Here is a 20,701-nt window from a genome sequence, read left to right on the forward strand (position 1 = left end):
GTTGGAATAAACAAGCGCTCCGTGCGCTCTGATTGGCTGTCGCCACGCCACTCGGACTGTTGCCTGGTGATGTGCTTGCAGCTTGTCAACGGCACGATCCAGTTACTGTAGCTGCCTGCTGCAATGAAAATATCTTCGTTGGTGGGTGGATATATCGGCCCATTTCCATCATTTTAACCCCCCAAACAGTGACTGAGTGAGTAGTTTATTTTATCACTGCAGAGATAAAACATAAGCTTCAAGTATAACGTGGATATCTTCTTCAATTTCACGAGAAAGGCGCCAATCTTGAGGTTTGTTTTGCTTTTTGCTTTTTTTTATTATAGCGATTTTGTGTGTTTTTTTTTGTGTGTGTATGTGAACCAGATGAAATATAACGTAACTAACCAGCAGTCCAGTCCAGTTCAGACTGGATGAAACTGTCCATGTTTGTACTGTAAGTTGGCTTTGAGTGTAAAGTCAAGACTTGTTGGATTTATTGCTGCTCTGCATTGCAAAATGTGGGAGCTACATCTAAATCTGTGGGCAGTCGTAGCTAAGACACACACACACACACACACACACACACACACACACACACACACAGTCCCTGTTAAAAACATTTCCCAGCCTTTGCATGTGTAGACCAGATGAGACAGATTTATTTACCCACTAACACAGGTGTCTGACAAATATAGCAAGTTTTTATCACAATGCAACATTTTACCATTTTAAAAACATGTAGTTTAAGGTCATTACATTGCAGTGACGTTGTAAGCTTTGGTGCCTAAATGTCTAATTTTAGTGTGTAAACCTGTATAACAGTGTGTTGATGGAGGTTTAAAGGTCCTGTATTCTGACTTCCACAGACTCCTTGTCCATAACCACGCATGAGTCATTCTGTTGATAGAGACAAAATATATGATCCACAGCAATGCCCGGTGCATTCCTGATCATATTAGCCCTCTAAGGTCTGGGCCTGGAGAGTATTTTGGCTCTGGAAAACAATAGGCTGCATGCCACTGCATGTAGGCTGTGAAATGAGGGGAGGAAGGAGGAAGCACGTTAACACACTCATGTTTGGAAAAATATACGGATTTTCTCTGCTGCCATCAGTGTTTGTGCGTGTTGTTGTCTCATATCACCCTCCTCAAGTTTACCTTACAGTTGCTATCGGCTTACCTTGCGATGACGGTGTTGGGCTGGAGTAAGATAAGGGGAGTAATAGACCACACAACGGTTGTTTAGTGTTCTGGGAGACAAGAGTTTTATTTTGGTGCCGAGGGTTTTGCATACTGATGAGCAGCTCCTGTGCCCACAGCACCGTAGGAGAGACTGGTGAGTGTGAGTAGGCTACGCAAAGTCCTTGAGCTTTTCCAGCAAGGAGAAGCATGAGATGGAGAAATCTGGAGTCTTATCTGATTCAATATGAGTAAAGAGTGTGTGGATACCAGAGAAGACGCTTTGATCATATTAAGAGATTATGTGCTGTTTCACTCTCTCAAAGAAAGGTAGGAGCAGAGCGAGGAGCTCTGATCGAATGGATCTTTTTCTGTTATTTTCATGAGGTGTAGTAAACTGTGTACAGGTATGTATAAGATATAAAACGTGACGTCTTACTGTTTACTTATTTATGTTAAAGGTGCACGCCTCTGATTTGTTCACATAAGGGTCTGTTTGTTTGACGTTGAGAGGATTATTAAAGACTGGAGGGAGTCTGACCCAGATTATGTCTTTAGGGTTATCTCAAGTTTGACTTCTGACTTCAAATATCCGACAGAAAACCTGTGGCAGCGTGGAGTCCGACAGACTTAGCAGATGTTTAACATGCATTCATTTGTAATTCAATTCAGTTTTATTTATATATAGCACCAAATCATAACAAAAGTTACCTCTTGACACTTTAAAGCAGGTCTAGACTGTACCGACATTTACCACCATGAGCAAGCACTTGGCGACAGTGGCAAGGAAAAGCTTACTTTAAGAGGCAGAAGACCTCGAGCAGACTGGTGGGCGACTGGATGAGTTAAAGAGAGAAAGCAGCAATAAAACAATGATAACTATAAACTTTAATGGAGATATGAGTAAAGGTAGTAGTGAAGATAATATTAGTGTTTGTGGTGGATGTTATCCACTGTGAAAACTTGCCAATAGCATAATAACTAAAGGATGACCTGAGCCAGCATTAACCTTAAAAAATGAAGCCGACTCTAAATGTGTCGAGGGTTTCTGCGTCCTGAACACAAACTACAAGCTGGTTCCACAGAAGAGTTTGATAGCTGAAGGCTCCCATTCTACTTTTAGAGACTATAGAGACCAAAGGGATATTTGTAGCATGCAGTTTTTTTGACCTTTTGGAGGACTAAAAGTCTGGATGTCTCTGCTGCTTTGATTTTGTCCGTCCTTTTTGACTCAACTGAGAGGAAGTGCAATACTGAATCACTGGAGTGCCCCTTCAACTCCAAGAGTACCCGTTTTGTATCAGTGAAGTATAACTCTACAAAAAGATGAGAAGAGTCTCTTTCTTGAGGAATGACACATTGGGAATCCATTTCACTCATCTGTTTTTCCCTTTAACTGATGCGATTTTAAGATATGTATGATTTGGCATGTTTTCCTGCAGGTAAAAGCGAGCCACCGACGGAGGCATGTGTCGGATATTATGGCTTACAGCCGGCACGCGTCCCTCGGGAGCCAACAACTGGCCGCCTCATGCCATCCTGTAGCCGGACCCCCTCTGCCTGAGCTCCATGTACCTCACGCGACGTACCTTTTGACTTCATGAAGATCCCTGACATCGGTGATGTAATGAATAAATTTGAAGTCCTTGGGATTGTGGGTGAAGGTGAGCGCTCTCGTTTGATGCTACCGCAAAATGTAACGATGTTGTATATAAATGAATTTTTACTTCTGCAGCAGAGACCACTGGTCTGGTCTAGAGGCAGCACACTCACCAATTTGTTGTAGGGCTTTTCAACGAGCAATCATTTGATTGTTTGTATCCAGTTTGTCCGTGGAACGAGGCTGTTAAAAGCGTCATGACTGTACAACTCAATAAGGTCAAGGGCATTTTAAAAAATATTTATTCATCAGGAAGAATTTTAACCTGCAGAAACTGAAGCTCAGTACTCTGCCCTGAATTCATTCTCTTGTGCTGTTCCTGTAGAAATGATGGTTGTGAGGATTCAGTTTCGTTATTGTAAATATCAATAGGACAGTGTGATTTGATAGTTAAATTCCCCTAAAAAAGCTTCTTGTGGCTTTTCTTTTTTCCTTGAGCCACTTGGTTAATATAAAGTGGCAGTGGCCCTTAGGTGAGGCCACCCACTTGTCCCAGTTTTTACACTCCTATCTTCCCATCCTACAAGTTTTATAATGTGTGTATAATGCGTCTCTAGAAGACACAGGGACATTTTGAGCTGGATTTTGAAGGCTGAGTGCTCGTCCAAAGATGAGTCAGTCTGGAAGAAAGTCAGCACTTTTTAGTTGGAGAAGTTTTTTGTTTTTTTCAGTCCAGCTCTACTTACTTTGCACTCATTTCACAGCACGCTCCACTTGATCCAGCATCATAGATTTTTCCTCACTGATCTTGAGGTCAGTCAATTTTGTAAATGCAGCAGCTAGGCTCGCCCTAGCAATTAAAAATACACTGAATCTCATGCAGTTATAACCAGTTTCTTCTCTGAAGAGGAAAACAAATGGGGAGGTATAAAACATTGTAATGACAGCAGACAGAGCTTATTTTACTGAGGACATCTCAGGCTGTTCATCATCTTCCTCGTTAACTGTGAACATTTTCAGAATTTACTTCTCTACATGAAAAGAAAGGAAACGTTTTGAAGGTGTTGTTATTTATGGGTTTTTATGGAAGGGTTTTACTGGGCTGTATGTGTCCCATGAACTAAAATGAGATTGATACCCCTGGTAAAAGGACAGTTTGGAAAATAATCCCCTTTTGGTGGCTTTGGGAAATACCCACATCCAAGTTTTAAGTGTCAGCTAAGAAATGGCAAATATATTAATATTATATTATCCTTTTCATCCACCGTGCTTCTTTTTTGTTTTTAGGTTTCCTTTTTTTGTTAAGTTAGCTGGTGAAAACATGATTTAAACAAGTCATTTGTCTAAATGTTCACTGATTAGTTACCTCAGGCCTATAGCTTTTTAGAATTCATGAAAGCTAGTGTTGACTTTAAATGTAGGAAATGAAACTAAACATTTCATTTTTTATCTCTTCAGTGATTTAAAGTACATTTAATTTGTAATAAAAGTGTTAAGGGCATTCAGCCAGGATCCGGTGCTGCTGCGAAAATGCAGGTTTTTACATTCATTTGAGTGGGGGTAGTGCGTTTTGGTCTGCGGAGGCCTGGAACCAGGGGTGTCCACCAAACAACGAAGTTGAGTTGGACAGCCCGATCTCAGGCTGCGGTCGCCAATCAGACGATCACACCGGGCAAACCTCCATGGTCTGCCTGAAATGTCTCTGAAACTGAGACTGTTCGGGTGGATTCATGGACTAAACTCTGATACTCTACCTGTTGTGTTCTCGCTTTGTTTTTTTAATGTACCTGAGTCTGACTCACAATTTACGCCGCAAAATAGAGACACAAAGAAGTTTAATTTGGTTTGTGTCCAATGGTTTGAGAGAGAGAAAGTAGTGGTTGAGCGACGTGGGCAGTGAATGAGAGTGAGCGAGCGCTGGTATCCATAAAGCCGGTTAATCAGAGAAATAAAAAGTTATTTTCTGATTGTTTCGCAGCGGTTACATTCAGCACAAACAGACACACTCCCTGTGCCTGATGTGTCTGAATGCACCCTTAAAACAAATAAAACCACCTGTCTGATCTTCTTTCTTTTCTATCATTGACGCCAAAAAGGTAAAACCTCGTGTAGGGAAAATATTTGTTGCACTTGACTTTCAAGTAACTGTTTAAAAATATACATTAAAGCAGCCTCTTGAACAGAGCAGATGACTTGCCGTAACACTGATGTGCTCGTGAAGGAGCGCGGAGCAGTTTGTCATATGCCTGCTCAGTCCAAGAATTCCTCTTGAACCCTCGGGGGATGTGTGTGTATGACTGCCAGGGTCGATAACATCAGAACTTCAGCCGCTTGCCAACACTTGTGTCCTACTTTCTGAGCCACCTGTCCTTTTATAGTGGGGGGATGTTTTTCCTTAATTCATGTGAACAGAAGCATTAAACAAAAAAAGAGGATTTCAAACCTTGTTCACTTTGTAGCAATGTGATGAAATTAAAAAAAGGGCTCCGTAGGTGCTAGATTTGTTAGCACTTGTTAGCATTGTTGGCCAACTCACTTCATGTGAGAGTGAGAAACTCTCTGAATCGAGCTGGTCTTTGTTTAATAATGACTATACGTCACGCTGGTAATTATGAATCAACACTGGATTCATGCTGTATTTTTGTTATTATTATTTTCTGTGGGCGTCTTATTAATTGAAGTACCTCGGCATGAAAGGATGAAAAGTATTGTTTGGAGTACTTATATTTATGAAAATATGAGCTGTGATGAATCTCGGTTAAACATGCGGCTTGCTCTCTTCTTTCAGGTGCCTATGGTGTTGTTTTGAAGTGCCGACACAAGGTAAGATCAGAAATGAAAATTTCATGTAATCACCTCAGCTTCATGTTAGTTTGTCAAACCACTGCAGTCATCACCATCATCTTGTTATATTCTGTATTTGATGTAATATATTTCCTATTGTACCAGAAAACAACCAAAATAAATTGATCTTTTTAGATAGTATTGTGTGTGTGCAACTAAAGTCTCTTTTATTATGTAGCATATACATTGTTTCTTTCTCATTCCAGCTGTAGGCAACATTTGTGCACATTATAGTCGAGTTATGAGCAAATTAGAAGAACAAAAACAACATAAATATCCAATATTCAGACATTCATACATATGCATACACAGATACAAGCGGAGTAACCAGATTGTAATTGTCCGTGCAGAAGTATAATATTATATAAAAACAAACAAACAAACACAGTACTCACGTTGGGATGTTGTGTGAAGTATAAAGAGTATGAAAAGTGAGCAGGAGGGCTGGACTGGCTGAAAACTTGTTGTATTAGTCATGACAGGACACCAACGTTTGGTAAAAGTGGATTTTTGGAGCACTAATAAATATGTAGGAGGGTCAGTCTTGCTGTGTTAGGAAATGATTTAACCTTTTAAAAATGTAAATCCGTAATATCCGTGACTGGTTTATAAAGATTTACATCTTCAGTAGGAGACAGTGACACTGGAGCTGAGGACCACAGACAGGCTGGGGAAGTGGGAGTCAGACATTGTTGACAATAACAAACACATAGTTACCAGTCTGCTCTGTTAGGGATGTTCATCTTAAAAAGATAAGCTAACATAAAGAAGGTTTGTCTTCATGCACCTGGTCACTCCACTTCAGTTTACTGCAGTGATCATCTGCCTTAGAATTAGTGTGATGCCTTAAGTGGCGTCCATGAACTGCTGGATAATTAGTCATAGTCCTTTTGTCTCTGCTCAGGTTCATGGATGACGAAGATCTCTTCTGAAATGTGTCAGATTAAATTCTTCCACTACTCACCCGCTTGGTTTTCATTCACGTAAAAAGTCTCTGTGAAAGGTTATCTTAAACAACTCATTTTTTTTATAAGATTAAAGGAAATCAAAGCAAATAAAGCAGCAGAACTATGAAAAGCAGGCGACCCACACTGCAGTAATAGCCTTGTCATCTCGCTCCATTTAAGGAAGAGGCTGCACCAGGAATTGACGGCAATCCAGCATGAATAAGAGAGTAACTACCTCCTACTTACAGAGATCTGCAGGAAACAGACAAAAACACTTTCAGAGCCTTCCTCATCAAAATCCTTGATGTTTTTTTTTTTTGTCTCGAAATTGCCGAGCATCTGCCTTCATTACAGTGTTTATGGCAGCGATGACCTTACTCAGTGTGTCCATTAGCCAGGTTTCTAATGTGAGCGAGTTAGCTTTAGTGTCAGAATCGTAAAAGACAACAGCACCAGACAGAAGTGAGGAGAAAAAAAAAAAGAAAAAGAAGAAAGCGCACCAGAACGCCGGAATCACAGCCTATAATTACTGGGCTTTATTATTCATACTGATTGATCTCAGGCCTGTGCAGCTGCAAATGCCAATGTCTCCATTTTATACAACAGAACTCACATCAATAGACCTCAGTCAGGTCCACACAACAGACGGAGGATGATTTGCTTTGTCTGTAACACTCGCTTCACTGTGATTATTTGTGCGAAAATCTGTCATCGCCATCAAAATCGCAAATATTTATAAATCCTTTCATAACCAGCACTTATTCATTATCTGAAAGGTTTATCAGAACAGTTAAAGCTAGACAGATACACAAGCGGCTCTCATATCAGATTGATTGATTGAATAATCCAGTTTTGGCCTTGGCCTCTGGTTTAAATGCTGTTTTATTACTGAATGATCACCATATTCAATGATCTATTCATATAGTGGCTTTGTTTGTCTATCAATTACCTTGATTTATTTGCAGTATCAGCTGATTGTTGAACTTAATATGCAGTAACACAGTAAATGCAAAGCTCTGATTTTTAGCTTATTTCACACAATAGCCCAAAAAAACCCATCAATAAATGCAGATTTAAAGCTGAATTATCAATATTTTACATTAACAGTGGTTCAAATTACTACGTGAAATGTGAGAGGACTCATTTGTCGCGATGAACCCGTGATCACTCAGATTTGCGGTTTGTCTGATTTATTTCAGTCTCATCAGCTGGCAGCTGTTTTCAGTGAATGCTCTGTCCAACAGACAGAAGAAGTGAGCAGCTGATGTGCAGAATTTAACAGCTAAAAACAAGCGGCAACCTCCGTGGCTATGAACTGAAGCCAATGCAGTAGTGCCAAAAACTGCAGTTCCTCAAACGTCCACTTGAGGCTGGCTACAGAATGAGTCAGTCTCCATAAGTCCCCATGTTCACAGCAGAAATAAACATGTTTACAGCCTGGTACAAAAACAGTTTTGGTCTCTATAGCTAATTTCCCCGTTCATGACAACTGTACTGAGTCTGAATATTTATATAACTCACTTGTTCAAATTATATTAAGGCTTAAAGTTATGCAGAATTAACAACAAGGCAGTTAAAGATTAAAGATTAGACAGGATTTACGTGAAAGAGGCAGCACGTGAAACTTGTACCTTGTAACAGGTGAATCGCAGCCATTCATCCTAATGTGTCTCATGCAGGAACGAAGTCCGTCACTACTCAACAACAGAGCTGATTGGTTGTTTACTGTCATAACATGCAGTTATGTAGTATTCAGTGCTTTTTTTTAATTAGCTTGAGAGAGTTTTTATTATCTCCTGCACATAACAAAGAAATAACAATCCCCTAGAAGTCTGACATTTTGCTGCTCCTCTGTGGGCCTGTGTGTGTGTGTGTGTGTGTGTGTGTGTGTGTGTGTGTGTGTGTGTGTTAAAAATTCCTTAATATATGCTGTTTTAATAGAATATCTGTTGGTAACTTTATTGCTTGACGTGTGAAAGCACAGGAGGCTGAATTCTCTGGCTGCAGATCAATATGGACCAGTGCCATCTGGAAAATATTGTATTGTTAGTGTGAATGAACCGACATGTTTTTTCAAGGGCTAACTCACAGATCTATGCTGCATAATTATGTGTGCGCACACACACGGACGTGGGCACACTGTCAAACACACACTCCATGCACAGACGCACACACACACACACACACACGCATGTGTTGACACTTACAAAGCTGAATAACACATAAGCCTACCACGGGTTTGGTGGTGATGGTGCTGTGACTATGGGCAGGCCAGAGAAAATGGCTGTATTTGTACGTAACAACTGCTGCTCAGTCGCAGCTGCTCGTGCTCACAGAACATACTTATTTCACCAGTGACACGCCCCTCAAATTTGGTTTATACAACACATGTACTTAAACGGGAATAATTAGATCCAAGAGAGATCTGGGGACAGATATAGAAAGGATGGAAATAAAAGTATGCATTCATCAATTTCCACACAATCTCTATTTAAGAGGCTGCTGCATCACTGTGTACATACCCCCACATATGACTTACATCTGAGACACAGACTCGAGAGTCAGCTGAGCTGGGTGTGACATAGAGAGAAGGAAGATATCAATTTGGATACTTCCATCAGCACACTTCAATGTGGTACACTGTGTACTTACTGGCGTAGTGTGCTAATTTTTGGCATGGTAGTGTTAGTGCACTTAACAGAAATGCCGATCGCAACATGTAACTGCCTCTTCTTCTTCCCTGAAATGCAACCAATGGGCTGCCAAAGTATAAATATAAAACACATGTACAACTTACATTTGTATACCACGTTATTCACTGCAACTGCTTCAGCTCCAGCTGCCATTTTCTCAGTGCCGGTGGTCCCTTCCTTTTGCGTTACGTAGCCAAAATGGCAACCATTGAGGGCGAGAAGTGTCTTATTTTCCACACACTCGTGGTATAAAGAATGGGCAGTGTATACATAACATCACCCACAGGTTTCTGAAGAGCTCATGGATCATCGGTGGACCTGAGGCAGGCTGAATGACGCCTGGTTGCTCAAATAAGCCATCTGTAACAGCACCTACTTGTCATTCAAAGCTGCTACACTGTTAATTCTGCATAACTTTAAGCCTTAATATAATTTGAACAGGTGAGTTCTATATAAATTCACCCACAGTACAGTTGTCATGAACGAGGAAATTAGCTATAGAGACCAAAACTGTTTTTTGTACCAGGCTGTAAACATGTTTATTTCTGCTGTGAAGTTGGACATTTTAACATGGGGACTTATGGAGACTGACTCATTCTGTAGCCAGCCTCAAGTGGACGTTTGAGGAACTGCAGTTTTTGGCACTTCTGCATTGGCTTCAGTTGCACAGTCACAGAGGTTGCCGCTTGTTTTTAGCTGTTAAATTCTGCACATCAGCTGCTAACTTCTTCTGTCTGTTGGACAGAGCATTCACTGAAAACAGCTGCCAGCTGATGAGACTGAAATAAATCAGACAAACTGCAAATCTGAGTGATCACGGGTTCATCGCGACAAATGATTCCTCTCACATTTCACGTAGTAATTTGAACCGCTGTTAATGTAAAATATTGATAATTCAGCTTTAAATCTGCATTTATTGATGTCTTTGAAGACATTTGGAAGTTTCAGGTATAATCTTTTTATTGCTACTTTAATTGTCTTTATGGTCTAAGCACATAATCGTATGTGGATGATTAATATCTCTATTATCCCAGCAAGACTTACCTTCTTTATTTATTAATACCCAAATTATACCACACAAATGGGGTAATAGATTTGACCTACATGTAATACAATAGGCTGTTACTGCTGAAATTATATACAGAATAACACTGTGTGTAAGGTCTTATTAGAGTCCATGTCATGATGACATAATGGCATCTCTTTTGAACTCTTCTTGGCAGATCATTGGTCCAGACTAGGTTTGTTTTCATGTTTAATGGTGATTCATAGATATTCTAGATGTTGCAGCCCCAGACTAAAGTCCAGCTATTGTTGCTACCTGGTAAAGAGACACAGTTTTTGTGTTTTCCCAGCTTCCAAATGTTTTTCTACTCCTCTGCCTCACTCAGTCACACGCTGTCTTGCCAAATTTTGCCACAGCTATTTGATGAAGAGAGCACCCAGACTAAAACTGCAAAACGCTGTCATGTCAAAAAGGGTTGCGTACGCTGGGACACAGAGAAGCTTTTGTCTTGTAGCTTTGGCCCATCTTTTATTAATTCCCTTTTTTTCCCGTGTAAATGGATCACCAAAAGAACGTGTTTGTGTTCACTCTCTAATGGGAATACCGTGTTTTATTGTGGTGCGATGACAGAAAATTAGGAGGAAACTAGACTCAAGGATGCTGCAGCTGCGTATGCACCTTTTGTCAACTGAGCCACAAGGACACTCCAGGTCTTTCTCTCTTGTCTGCTGAGGTTTGATAAAAGCCTTATGAATTATGCTAAGTTTTTGTGAGCTAATTAAGAGGCCTTTGTCCCTGAACTTTGCCTTTGCTAGCGGCGCAACAGTGAGGACGTTGGTGAAGTCGATATGCAGCTGTTTTCAAAGTATAAAGTTCAAGCTAAAATAGATTTCACAAATAAAAAGACATTGATTTTTCAGCATGCTAATGGTGTGGCTGCAGGGATGACAATGTCAGCCCCAGCTCTAATATCTCAACAAATTACGGGTGGATTATCATTATGACCCCTGTAGTGTCACCATGGGGTTGTTTTTTATTAAAATAGCTTAATAACTGTCAAATGAATTACCATGCCATCGTGAGGGGACTTTAAGTGAAATGTCTCAGTAACTGGATTGCCATGAAATTTGCTACACACATTCTTTCATTGTCCCCAGAAGATTAATCCTAATAACTCGGGTAATCTCTTGACTTTTCCTGTAGCGTCACCATGAGGTTGTCATTTTTGGTTTTAGCGCAATCTCTTGATAACTATCAGATGTATCACCATGAAATTTGGTACAGACATTCATGGTTCCCAGAAGATTAATCCTAGTGACTTTGGTTTAAACCTCTGACCCTTCTTTTGCTGCATACATGAGGTTCGTATTTGTGATTTTAAGTGAAATATCTCAGTAACTCTTGGATAGATTGTCATAAAATTTGCTACACACATTGATGTCCATGTTAGGATGAATTGTACTTACTACACTCATCCCTTGACTGTCCACAGAGCGCCATCATCAGGCCAAACTTTCAGTCTGTCCTAAAATGAAAAAAATACCTGCAGAACTAACTAAAAACTTACCATACGGTTGTCATTTTTGTTTTTTAGTGAAACATTCAAATGGATCACCATGGAACTACAGACTACAGACAAGTTGAATCCTCTGACTTATCATCATCTGCAAAACTAATGGCATTTCTGTCAGTCTCAGCTGTTTTGTGTTATCATTAGAAAGTAATTAACTGTTTGTATGGTAAACATCATTAACAGTGTCATACAGAGGACTCTTTATTCAGTTAGATGTGGACTTGTTACAAATGCTGCTGATGAGTTTCACTCGTTGACTCATTGTGTTGACGAAACTGGGAGTATCAGTACTGAGAGCGGAAACCACCCTTTTTTGCTCCAGTTTGACCATGAGGTCACCGACACGTCACTCTGTATGTTTGCTCATGGTAGATTACAGAGCGAGCTTACCTACATACAGCTCTTTCTGTTGAACCAACAAAATGTTTGTAGGCTAAACTGGAAGTTTCTGTAAACAGGAATCTTCTGACATAAAATGAATATATACATTCAGTCTGAGCCGGTGTGGCACATAGTTCATCTCATGTTAGAGAGCGGAAATGTCATATTTATCCAATTTATTGATGCAAATAGAGCGGAAATGTCATATTTATCCAATTTATTGATGCAAATATGGTGTGTCATTCTGTGTTTACGTGCTGAAAAAGTCTTGCTTTTGCGTCCTTGAACCTGTGCCTCCCTTTGCGTTTATCACTAGTTTCACTGCTAACTTTCTCCGTTTCCCTTCCACCCAAATCTGGGACCTGTTGATTTACCTCTGAAGTAAGTCAAATACCAAGGCTTTTCTCTAGCACCTAATCTAAATCCTGGATAAGGCCGTTGGTAGTTATTTAGCGTGCAGCAGTATGTGAAATGTAGAGGAGGGTAAACATAGCTGTGGTGAGTATTTATTTAAGCGTGGAGCACCTCTCAGGAATGCACACGACACACAGCGTCGCCCTGAATGTGCTTATCGTCCCATGAACTGGTTTCCCCAAACACTGTGACTACACAGAGGTAAAACATTGACAGGTTCTCTGTCTCCTCAGTCGTGCTCTGCAATGATTAAGTTTGGAAGATTTGAAGCATTGAATTATCCGTCATATGATTAGAATTAAGCTTCTTTATGAAAAGCCCTGGCCCTGCCTGCAGAGGTGTTCTGGATTGGATCTCAGCCAGAGTCAGACAAGTGTGAATACACTTAAAGTGGTTGACATCATAGAGAAAGTGTCTTCCCACAGTCATGAGTGCATAAACCTCCAGGACATTTTTTTCTGGCCTTTAAATCACCAAGAAAATCAGTGTTTAAAGATGGGATGTGATGACTGCAACAGAAATATCCAAACAGGTGTGTGTGAGAAGAGGCTGTACACTAATACTGCTTTTGATAAATGTACGCCTGTTGTGTTTGTTTTTGTTGACAGTATACAGGCTTGTTATGTCCTTACCTAATTGGCCGCTTGACATACTGCACATATAAAATAAGATCCCATTACAGTGTTGACAGAAACACATACAAACAGCAGGTGTAACATACAGACCTGTGAGCATGTTTATTATGCAGATAATGTACCCACGTTCATGCTGCATCATGTTTCATCAGTTTACATTCACGTTTCCTCAATTTTCACGACAGAATTTTAACGTGCAAAATGCTGCATTTGTTGGCTCTCAAGACGAGGTGCATCGTGTTTAATTCATGTTGCATTTTTTATATTTAGATTATATAAACAGCAACAGGAGGAAAGGTTGCAACCTACACAGCAGTAAGCACTTTAAATAATGTAGAGTCAGGAGTCCCTGTGATATTTTACATTTAACTCACTGCACAGACTGTATTGCTGTGAACCAAGCAGCAACCTCCGTCTCTGTGAAGTGAAGCCACTGCCAATGTGCCAAAAACTGCAGTTCTTTAAACGTTCACTTGAGGCTGGCTACAGAACGAGTCAGTCTCCATAAGTCCCCATGTTAAAATGTCCAATTTCACAGCAGAAATAAACATGTTTACAGCCTGGTACAAAAAACAGTTTTGGTCTCTGTAGCTGATTTCCCCGTTCATGACAACTGTACTGAGGGTGAATTTATATAGAACTCACCTGTTCAAATTATATTAAGACTTAAAGTTATGCATAATTAAAGGTGTGGACACTTTGATTGACAGGTAGGGGCAGTTACAGATGGCTTATTTGAGCAACCAGGCGTCATTCAACTCACCTCAGCTTTGCCGGTTTTTAGATTTGCCGTGAAGGACTACCAAAATGGCGGTTGGCAGAGCGACAGCACTCTGAGCTTCACAACGGCTCTTCAGAAACTTGTGGGTGTTGTTGACAACTTCAACAACTATGGGGGTTTATGGAAATTAACTCATTCTGTAGCCAGCCTCAAGTAGCCGTTCGAGGAACTGTATTTTTTGACATTTCTGCATTGGCTCCACTTCACAGCCATGGAGGTTGTTGCTTGAGTTTTTCAAATGTATTACAGCGTGGTGCCATCGTTATAGTGCCATCTAGTTCCATGAAGGGAAGCCAGACATCGCTAAACTCTGCTGCTCACACCAAAGCTCTACGAGTAAGATGTAAAGTTGGACTCTCCCTTTAAAGCTGAGAATTAAGAAACTTTTGTGCATTGAAACTATGTATGTGTAAAAACTGAGGCACTGTCGTCGTACATTTACTCTAGTACCAGATACAGGTTAAGCTGATTGGAACAGGGCCCCTATGTTGCTGTGGACATTAAATGTAAATGGAAAGAAATCAGCTCAAGTTGATTCTTGACAGGCACACATTAGTTGCCATGTGAGACAAAACAACCAGCTATGTAAATCAATTTCCCCTTATATAATGAGCCAGTACTTTCATTAATTACAGAGAATAATATTTGCCGTGGACGGCCTGCGTTGCGTAATCTATTAAACATTATTAAACACAAGCAAGCAAATGTGTGAGCCGAGAGCAAAGAGCGCAGCAAGAGTTCTCCTGAGCCGCGTGAAGCGTCACACGAACACATCAGTCATCCTATTATTAGCATGTGAGTGAGAACATATGTGGCACATGCCAAGAAGAGTCTACAGGCACAGTGCTTCTCACGGTGAAGGCTCCTGGCAGCTCCAGTATGGCACGGGGTTGTATTTTCCTGGCATGGTTCAGGTTCACAGAAACCCTGAGGGTTAACGGCAGAAGCCCAGCACAGACGTGTTCAGCCAATGGTGGTGGTAATTTTTCACAATGATACAGCCAGTATGTAACCATACCACCTGCATGATGTTTGAAGTATTTTGGTCAACGTCATCTATACATCCCTCTCATTGTCTATGACTCTCAGCCTTGAGCACATGTCGTATGTGCCAGAGCTAGATTTGTACCGTGGGTGCTTCTGCTCCCGGTTCAGCTGATGAATAGTGCACATATATAAAATTTTAATCACATTTGTATTTCAGTGGGGTTACATCTATCTGCTCTCTGTCTTTCATTAAGAATAAATTAATCTCCGAAATATCTCCCTCTCTTTCTCTCTCGCTTTGAGCTTTTGAATACAGTAACTCTTAAGAAATTCCCTGGAAATAATATTAATGATATTAATGTAATATTAACAGTAAATACATATTTAATAGCAGAGCAACAGATGACCGTACATTTACCACAGATATCTGTTTAAAGCAACACTGCGCCAGTTTCAGAGTGCGATACCACTGTGGTAAATTTAAAAAGCTGCACACGTGTATTTGTTATGATTATATTACTTATGATCAACCCGGCTCTGCCCCCTGTCAGCATTCACCCACACCCTAAGCCAGAAAACTTCATCTTGCCGGTGGTACAAACACTAACACTCCCCCGGTGCTCTGAGCTCACAGTCCAGGCAGCATGTCTAACAAACTGAGCTCACATTAGCTAACAGCAGCTACAGTTGGCAGCAGAAAACATTTACACCATAAAATATGATCTAGTATCACCAGAATCAGTGAAATACTTGGTGGTGTGTGACTTAGTGCCATAAAAATGTTACATACTTCTCGTGGGTGAACGTACCCTGAGTACAAAGTTACATCGTGAACAGGCGTATGAATGACATAGACACCATTCACCTGTTTTTTTATGGCAGAAAATGTGTTATGCAATGTTCCTCTGAGTCTGGGACAAGTAGAATTCAGGACAGTTGCGGTAGTAAAAAAGTAAATACAGAGCTCGGTTAGACTGATCTTATTTATATTTGTTATGGTGCAGACACCAGGTGGTCACATGCAGCAGATGCCAGCTTAGACGACATGACACAGTCCCACTTTCATCACAGGCTGGAAGATAAAAGATAAAACTACGGAAACTTCCTTGTTGCTGAAACTCATAGACTCATATTCAGTAGTATTTTGCATTTCTGAATACGTGATGTCAGTAAATAAGGTGTGTATGAGTAGGGTAGTGTAACTCATCACAGATATAAACTCACAGATTCTCCTTTCGCTCTGCTCCGTATGATCCTTGGATAATTTACTCCTTAACGCTGTGTCACTTGGCCCACTGAGACGAAATCTATCTGCTGGAAATGATTCTTTAATTTCTGCATTTCTTTCGCCTGTGAGTTTGAGTTGTTAAATGGAGAGGCCGCACAATGATCCAAAAAGTGAGTAATTAGTGCATTGACTAGATCTATTAAGCCCATCTCTGTTTGACGCTGCCACGTAGCATCAAGTGAGTCACCGCCGCTCTGCATCTGTTGTTTGTCCTATCTTGATCTTAAATGTTCCTTTTTTTGAAATGGTCTTTTATTTCAGCTTCATTTTTTTTTTGTAGGTTGTGTAACCATTTTTATTTTCTCACAGATAATAGAATTGATGTCGTGGGCTTGAATTTTTATTCCTTCTAAATAAGCTGAGTGGCTGTCAGTAACATCCAGATTTATTTAGTGTAGAAAAAAAAGTCCATCCGCCCCCTTTGAAGGGAACAGTTATTTTTGTACCCAGTGAACATAAACTGGGACATGAGAGGAAAAAAAGGACTTTCACATCTTCATAGCATTAAATGGGTCACCTTGAGTGGAGCACTCGTCTTTGTGGTCCTATCAGGAGCCAGAGACAGAGGGATGTAGAGGGGACGCACGTTTCCTGTCTGAATGTTAAAGTCGTCATCGTCCCCCGATAGACGAAGGCTATTTCAAGTCTAACTCTGAAGCAGACTGTCAGTGCCAGCCCACCTGTTGACGTACCCTTTATGTCTGGACTCTCACATCTTTTTCTGAAGGTCTTTCCGGGGACTGTAACTACAAGACAGACAATGGACATAAAGCACTACATTGTAATGCTGCATCCCTGCTGTTCTCTTGTAGCATGCAGTTTGGCCTATTTATTCTTTCATTCAGAGTTACTCTCTGGCTTTTACCCCAGCCATTCTCCATCTGTGGTTACTAACAGTGGCAGATACCATAGGGGTGAACCGGCCTACTCTATAATAATAGCAACTGATGTTACAGATTGAGATTGTGTTGTGTAAGGGTACATTCACAGGTTTTTCCATTCATTTGGATGGGGGTGGTGTGTTTTGGCTGCGGCGGTGTGGTGTCCGCCAAAAAACGTAGCGACCTGCAGCGGAGAAGTAGAACCAGATCCAGCTTTTGGAAAAAAAACGTAGCTTGACAGTCCGCCACAGTCAGTCTGAAATGAGACTATCCAGGTGGACTCATGGACTAAGCACTGATACACTACCTGTTGTGTTCTGGCTTTGTTTGTTCCATGTACCCAGCTCCAAACAGCGTACAATTTACGCTGCAAAATAGCAACACGAAGAAGTTTAATTTGGTTTGTGTCTGGTGTGCAGTGGTCAAAAGACATAGACAGTGAATGAGAGTGAGCGAGCGCCGGCCTCGATAAAGTCGATTATCCATCGAAATAAAGTTATTTCCTGATTGTTTCACAGCAGTGACAAACCACACACTGCCACACATTCCTGCTACGATTTGCCCCATCTCCTGATACTGTCTGAATGTACCCTTAAAGTTAACATGGTTAATCCTCTGTGTGTCTTATGATGTGGCTCCTATCAGTAATGTTATGTCCATAGAGGCTGCTAAGCTAAGCCATACCTGCTTGACCAGCTCCGGTTCTGGCATGACATTGCCTCTTCCAAAACACCTTGGTCCAAACAAACACTCCCTCAGTGACCTGAGCTCACAGTCCGGGCTGCCCGGAGCTGAATGAAAGAGACACCATTCACCAGATTATATATCAGGACGTGGTCTTTTTCAATAAACTACATTATAAGGCAAACAATGGACATGAAGCACTACATTGTAATGCTGCATCCCAGCATTCAGTGTGCTCTTGCAGCATGCAGTTTGGCCTGTTTATTCTTTCATTCGGAGTTTCTCTTTGGCTTTTGCCATTACCCTCAGTTATTGTCCATCTGTGGCTGTGGTTAGTAGCAGTTGTAGATACAAGCGCACTCTATAATAATCAGACAACACATGTCCGTGTTACTGTAACTAACCCCACAGGACTGATGTCACAGATTGGGATTGTGTTGTGAAGAAAGCTAACATGCTTTTAGCTTTGTTGGCAACAGATGGCACAGTTGGTCACTCCTGTTCTCTAATGATGTGGCTCTTTGCTGACCTAACAGTGCGAAGATTTTAGTTTAGTTTGTAATAGCAGCACATATGAGACATAAATAAGAAATAAAAGGCACAATGCACAGTGATGAACATGCATGTATGCTCACTAGCTCCAGTTTTGTTTCTAATTTTCCACAGGGGTGACTTGCAGGGTCTTTTACTTTCCATCACGTTGAACATCACCTGCAGTCCGCTGCATAACCTGAAGTGCTGGTTCAGCAACCTGCTGCTGAGAGATGCTCAGTGGGGCAAAAGCCAGAATGTTGTGATTACAGGATGGGCTGTGCACGAGTATCAAGACATCTAATTGTTTGTTGAGTCACAACATAAATGAATCTGCAGTAACTTTTTGTGTTCTTGCTTCTGAGCTGAACTTTTCGTTGACTTTCTACTGCCACCAGGCTGTCATTAGGAATTTCACGACCTAACATGAATCCTCATTTGATCATGTAATGCTGCGTGCAGAAGCAAGTCTTTGACACAGAAACAATGCCCTTAATGCTGGGTTCAGTGTTGTAGTTTGTCAGCGAGCACTTCAAAAAAAAAAAATGACAGCATGATGCACAGCCCGGGCATGACTACATCCTCCTCTGACTAACTGTGCCTCGGAAAGCACACGAGGTGACTGCTTTAATCAGGATTTTTTTTTACGAACAGTGAATAACTTAGTAAGTAATTACGTGTGTTTTATCATTTTCCAGTGGGTGATATTTGCAAAGTTATAAAACTGGCTGTCTCAGTGGCTCTTTGAGGATTTACTCGCGGCTCGATTGGCGTCACGGCAGATGTCCCCTCAGATGTTTTCAAAGGCAAAACACCTGCAGCGGCGTTACTGAGTCAGGTGTGGCCAGATGTGTGAATGACAGCTTCAACCCTCAGTGCAGCAGCAGAGTGCTGCAGAATATCTGCTCCAAGTTGAGTTTATAGCATCATATTTTTACGTGCTGAATCATTCTTTTGGCTGATTAAACCTACTTACTCTTCTCTAGTATTTTGGATATAGATACTGTAACTGACGTTTGGGGGAATGAAATACGTGGTCTTGTTTGTTTGACCTGCTACTCCCACTTTTTTTCTATTTATACTTCTTATTTATGAGTCATTTCTTATCCACCTTGTGAGTACGAGCTGCTGTTACAGGTGAATTTCCCCGGTGTGGGATCATTAAAGTCTGCCTTGTCTTGTCTTATCTTATCTTATCTTATCGTTGGACCTTTGGAGTCCTTAGTCTTTGCCGTTCAGGTTGTGGGAGAGGAAGAGCATTTTCATGTAGATGGCATGCACATTTCCTGCCTGAATGTTAAAGTCATCATTGTCTCCTGAGAGATGAAGGCTATTTAAACTCCAGGGTTGCACTCAGACAGAATCCGGCGCTGCGGCAGAAAATGGCAGCTGGGTTGTGCGGTGGTGTGTGAGGCTGCCGGGGGTGTGTCTATTTGCCCTGAACGTAACCGCTGTGAAACAGTCAGGAAATAACTTTTTATTTTGTTGATTAACCAGCTTTATCGATGCCAGTACTCGCTGACTCTCATTCGCTGTCTATGTCGCTCAACCGTGTCACTATTTTGCAGCATAGACTCAGATTTAGAAGCTGGGTACATGAAACAAACAAAGTCAGAACACAACAGGTAGAGTATCAGAGTTTAGTCCATGAATCCACCTGGATAGTCTCAGTTTCAGAGACATTTCTGTGGCGGTTTGACCGGTGTGATCCTCAACTGAATGAATGAGTGGAAAAACCTGAGTTTTTGTTGCCCAGCCCACCTGTTGATCTACCCTTTATGTCTGGAGTCTCACATCATGGATGTGGCCTTTTCTGAAGGTCTTTCCAGTTACTCTGCTCCTGTCTAGTGTTTTTGGATATAGATATTGTACCTTAGGGTATCCGATGTTTGGAGCAGTCAAATACGTGGTCTTGTTTGACCCGAGTCTTTAATCTGTACCGTTCAGGTCTTGGGAGAAGGAGAGCCTGTTCATAGTAAATAACAATCTACCCAGATTGGTTTCTCTCCCACACAAATGAGCCTCACAGTCCGTCCATCGCCACATGGGGATTCCTAAAAAGCCTAAAATAAAATGTTACACAAAAAAAAGTTGAGAGCAGCTGGTGTGCAGTACTGATCCCTCCAATATGAACACATGATAAACATATCTGAACAGATGAGAGATCAATGTTTCATAACGTGTGTGTGTTCAGGATCTTTGAGCACTCTGCACTACTTTCTGTGGTTTGTGCTGGAGCAGAAATAACCTGAGCTGAATGAAATGATTGATGTAACGTGCTGTGAATTGGAGCAAA

At 41.1% G+C, this 20,701-nt stretch overlaps 1 protein-coding gene across 7 annotated transcripts in view; it reads left to right on the forward strand.

The window, feature by feature from the left end:
* Nucleotides 1-59: 59 nt before the first annotated feature.
* LOC104928286 (cyclin-dependent kinase-like 5) overlaps nt 60-20,701 on the forward strand; it is a 39,894-nt gene continuing 19,252 nt past the window's right edge. For 3 of the 7 annotated variants that reach the window (XM_010742543.3, XM_019252962.2, XM_019252964.2), the window contains exons 1-3: nt 60-293; nt 2,603-2,824; nt 5,549-5,583. In XM_010742543.3, the coding sequence (XP_010740845.1) occupies nt 2,761-2,824; nt 5,549-5,583 (99 nt within the window). In that variant the 5' untranslated portion in view covers nt 60-293; nt 2,603-2,760. Of the gene's footprint in view, nt 294-1,100; nt 1,318-1,370; nt 1,491-2,602; nt 2,825-5,548; nt 5,584-20,701 lie in introns of those variants that run through there. The other 4 variants (XM_027290360.1, XM_010742542.3, XM_019252960.2 and 1 more) reach the window with 4 other exon arrangements.

This window comes from Larimichthys crocea, chromosome XVII, assembly GCF_000972845.2.
Source record: "Larimichthys crocea isolate SSNF chromosome XVII, L_crocea_2.0, whole genome shotgun sequence".
NCBI lineage: Eukaryota > Metazoa > Chordata > Actinopteri > Sciaenidae > Larimichthys > Larimichthys crocea.